Here is a 3,751-nt window from a genome sequence, read left to right on the forward strand (position 1 = left end):
TACAAAATTGGACATTCCTCAGATACCATTTTACATCTAAATAAATGTGTTTGTTGAGGGTGGACGTTCATTCTCCAAGCTTGTGGGTTGATTTCCAAACGTTTTGTTACCAGGCTAGGTAACATCTTCAGCAGAGTTTAGGAGATGTCAGCACCGACCCTCAACCAACCCACACAAGGTCCCCTTTCCACTCCCACCAGCAGTTCACCTCCCAATGACCCTGACCTGATGTAACCTTCCCATCACAAGACCCATCACCAGCCTTTCACTAATGACTCACCCCTGACCCATTACAAGACCCATCACCAGACCCTCACTTGACACACCCATACTTGATGCCCTTATAAACAGAAGAGCATTGACACAGACATTCCCTACACTTCTCTGAAGATGTTACCTGGCCTGGTAACAAAACATTCGGAAACCAACCCACAAGCTCAGAGAATGAACCTTCACCCTCATCCTACACTCAAGCTACAGCTATTCGCCACTATTGCAAGTGTGGTTGTATAATTGAAAATTTGACCAGAAACTTGTGCATAAATAATGAGCAAAAACAAGACAACTACTACGAATATGAGATCAACAAGAGAGGAATTAAAGAAAAAAAATATAGGAATTCTAAGGCTTTATTCACCTGACATCGCTTTTTTGAGGGAAAAAAAATAAACTTATCAAATTTACATAATCAAAAAGTTTCCACAGATTTGCATGAACAAAAAGTACATTCAGTGAATGATGACAAATTACAGCAGTCTTAATGCCCTAATATTTTTGCAGTTTTCAATAAATTGGAGAGAAATGTCCTTTTAGGTTGTCATTGGAAAAAGCTGTTAAGTACCACAGGAAGTCTGCTTCATTAAAATACACAATTGCAAATATATATTTCAAAAGTTGTGGATTGCTTTGACATTTTTGCTCAGTTATGGGTTATCTGATGTGATATTCACAATGTACTAGATTTAAATAAAGAACTGTGACTTTCCCATTAGGACAAAGTCTATGATAAAAAAAATAAATCCATTTGACTTCTGACTGCATTAGTCAGTCCAAAATATCATAAAAATCCCTGTGCAAATATGAAAGAGCAATCTCTACTTCAGCATCTTGAAATGATGGAAATGCCAGTGTATTCTCCATATTTCATCCTCTAAGTCTTCACTCTTTCTCTGGACTCCTGAGAAAGGTGTAGAGATATATTGACATAGATTGGCATAAAGTGGTAGACTTGGCCAAAAGCTGGTAAAAGAGGCTTTTCACCCATACCTCTTTTTTACTCAGTTTTCATATCCTTCTGTAGATTCTTCAATCTCTCATAGGTGCAAAGAATACCTGTTCAGCTAATTCAAATAATCCAGTTCCCGTTCAATCTGTCAGAATCAATTGAATTGCAATTAATATGCATGACCCCCACCTTCCATTTTACTCAGCAGTTTTGCAAGTGTATTAAGAAAAACTAGTATTTGATAGAAAAATTGTCTATGAAATAGTCTCACTCAGTATGTCACCATGATCATAATTCCCCATGCAATAGCGTGTCTGTAGAAAAACAAAAGAGAGAGAGAAATATGCAGGTAAATATGAAGAAGCATAAATATAATAACTGCGTATCATTTAAATGCCAGTAATAGCATAGGTCTGGCAAATAATGTATTGTTATGACAAAAGGATAAAATAAATGAGAGTACTATTCCATTATATTCCGCTATTTCTGACAGAGAAGCCTCAACTAGAAAACAAACGTGGTTAAATTACACAACAGCTCTGCCTATAAGAGACCTTATAACAAATGTAGAATGGTTGTTTTCAGAAAAAAACCTTCAAATTCATAAACGGACTATTATGCAATACATTCATGAACAATATTCCTGGTAGTCCTGACTGATAGTAATTGAGAGTGGGAACTTGGTCACTAAGTGACATGTTTGTAAGGCACAACATCCTGTGACCACACCAACTTACAATGGCAATTGTTGCAGTCCCAGTTGCTATTGTTAGGCAAATCATGTGTTGATGCAATTTTCCACAGTCATCTGATTACCATTTGCAATCTCCTGCTGGATTCACCATTGACTCCACTGGTCAGAAGCCGGCAATGAAGGAGGTGACAAAGGACAATCATGTCATGGTGGGATGCAGCAACATCATAATTTTGGGTTAAAAATTGTGATCATGTGAACGCAGGGGCACAACTACAAGGGCCGGTCGTAAGTATCCCTTGTTCAGTGCTATCATAACAGTTGCTGAATGAATGGACATTAAGCAAGTACTACCCATAAACAATATTAAGAAAGAAAAAAAATCCCATTTATATATTTTCTTTTTCGCTGAACTCAAATTACAAGCAGTGCTCAAGGTACAACTGTCGCTTAAGCCTATTCAGTTGAAAAAGGACTCAAAAAGTTACATATCACCTGTTCTTGAGGAATACAGCTCACATTTAAGTTCTCTTCTAAAAAAAATGGGACACAATGGCTTTAGTCCCTTTCTGCCTTGTTACATTCATGTACCTCCCAACTTCTATGGGAAATAGATATTTCTTAAAATAATGAAGGCCATGAAAAATAATTACCTTTCTGACTTTGGGATTCAGTTTCATTTGTTGTAATTAGTACTCCCGACTCCTTTTCTTCATGGAATTGATTGTATAACTGTTTAATTTCTTGATCGTAATCCTGCCATTCAGGGACAATCCTCATTGCTGCCTGCAGCTTGGGTTCTTTTGTCATTGGATTATTACACTGCAATGTAACACATATGTCAATGGCAACGGGGAGCTTTCATACACATAAGGGAAAATTTTACTGAACATTCCCTAAGAATTTAAGATCGAGGTATAGAATCATACAAGGTTGTGGAAGGGGACCCTGATGTCATCTGGTCCAGTGACGTGCTTGGTAGAGAGCTTCACTACTGCAGCACCCCTGACTGATAGCTAGCTGGGCTCCTCTTAAGGCCCTTCAGCGAGGAAAGTCTACCATCTCCCAAGGCAATATCTTCCACTGTTAAACAGCTGTGGCCTTTATCATTTTTCCAATGTAATTTTTAATGACGTTTTTTCTTGATATCTTTTGAAATCATTCTGAATCATTTTGCCCTATCTTCTATGTGACAGCCCTTCTCAAGACAGCTATCGTGTTCCCGTAAGTCTTTTCTCTTTTACCGCATGATTAATAAGATCTATAAATGTAGCAATAAAAAAGCTATATGTTATTATATTATATTTTATTATTATTTATTAAGTTATTTCTATAGCAATAGAAAATCAATCTTACTCTTCTTTTTCAGTTTCATTATTACTACCATGGGCTGCATTTTTTCCAGATTTGTAAAACCTCATCTACTGTATCAGCAAATTTGAAACCTAGATATGATAAAATGACCAGCCAACGATGAGGGGTCCTTAATGTTACCTAGTTAGGGTAATGAAATGTCTGCAAGAAAACAACCAAGCTCAGCGAGCACCAAGGACCCCTCAACCAGCCCACAAATTCATTGGTAAAGAAGAGTAAGAAGAATTGGCTTAATAGCAGCTCATATGAGATGGACCTAAAAATGCTATTGGATGCCAAGCATGAATAGGCATTATGTTCCAGCAGCTAATAAAAACACTGTAGTCCTTAACTAAATATAATGAAGCACTGTGTTCAGTTCATAGAAGATAGTAGTCCCCCTGTACTTTACACTCGTCAGACTATACTTGAGGTACTGTTCTGGGTACTGCACTTCAAAATGGAAATATTGGTATAGG

The 3,751-nt window shown here is 37.3% G+C and overlaps 1 protein-coding gene across 1 annotated transcript in view; it reads right to left on the minus strand.

Moving 5' to 3' along the window:
* Positions 1 to 615: 615 nt before the first annotated feature.
* UGGT1 (UDP-glucose glycoprotein glucosyltransferase 1) overlaps positions 616 to 3,751 on the minus strand; it is a 68,978-nt gene continuing 65,842 nt past the window's right edge. The window contains exons 38-39 of the mRNA XM_029284182.1: positions 2,573 to 2,741; positions 616 to 1,539 (exon numbers count right to left, since the gene is read on the minus strand). Coding sequence (XP_029140015.1) covers positions 1,514 to 1,539; positions 2,573 to 2,741 — 195 coding nt within the window. The 3' untranslated portion in view covers positions 616 to 1,513. The remainder of the gene's footprint in view (positions 1,540 to 2,572; positions 2,742 to 3,751) is intronic.

This window comes from Protobothrops mucrosquamatus, unplaced genomic scaffold (assembly GCF_001527695.2).
Source record: "Protobothrops mucrosquamatus isolate PMUCROS unplaced genomic scaffold, P.Mucros_1.0 scaffold413, whole genome shotgun sequence".
In the NCBI taxonomy this organism is placed as follows: Eukaryota; Metazoa; Chordata; class Lepidosauria; order Squamata; family Viperidae; genus Protobothrops; species Protobothrops mucrosquamatus.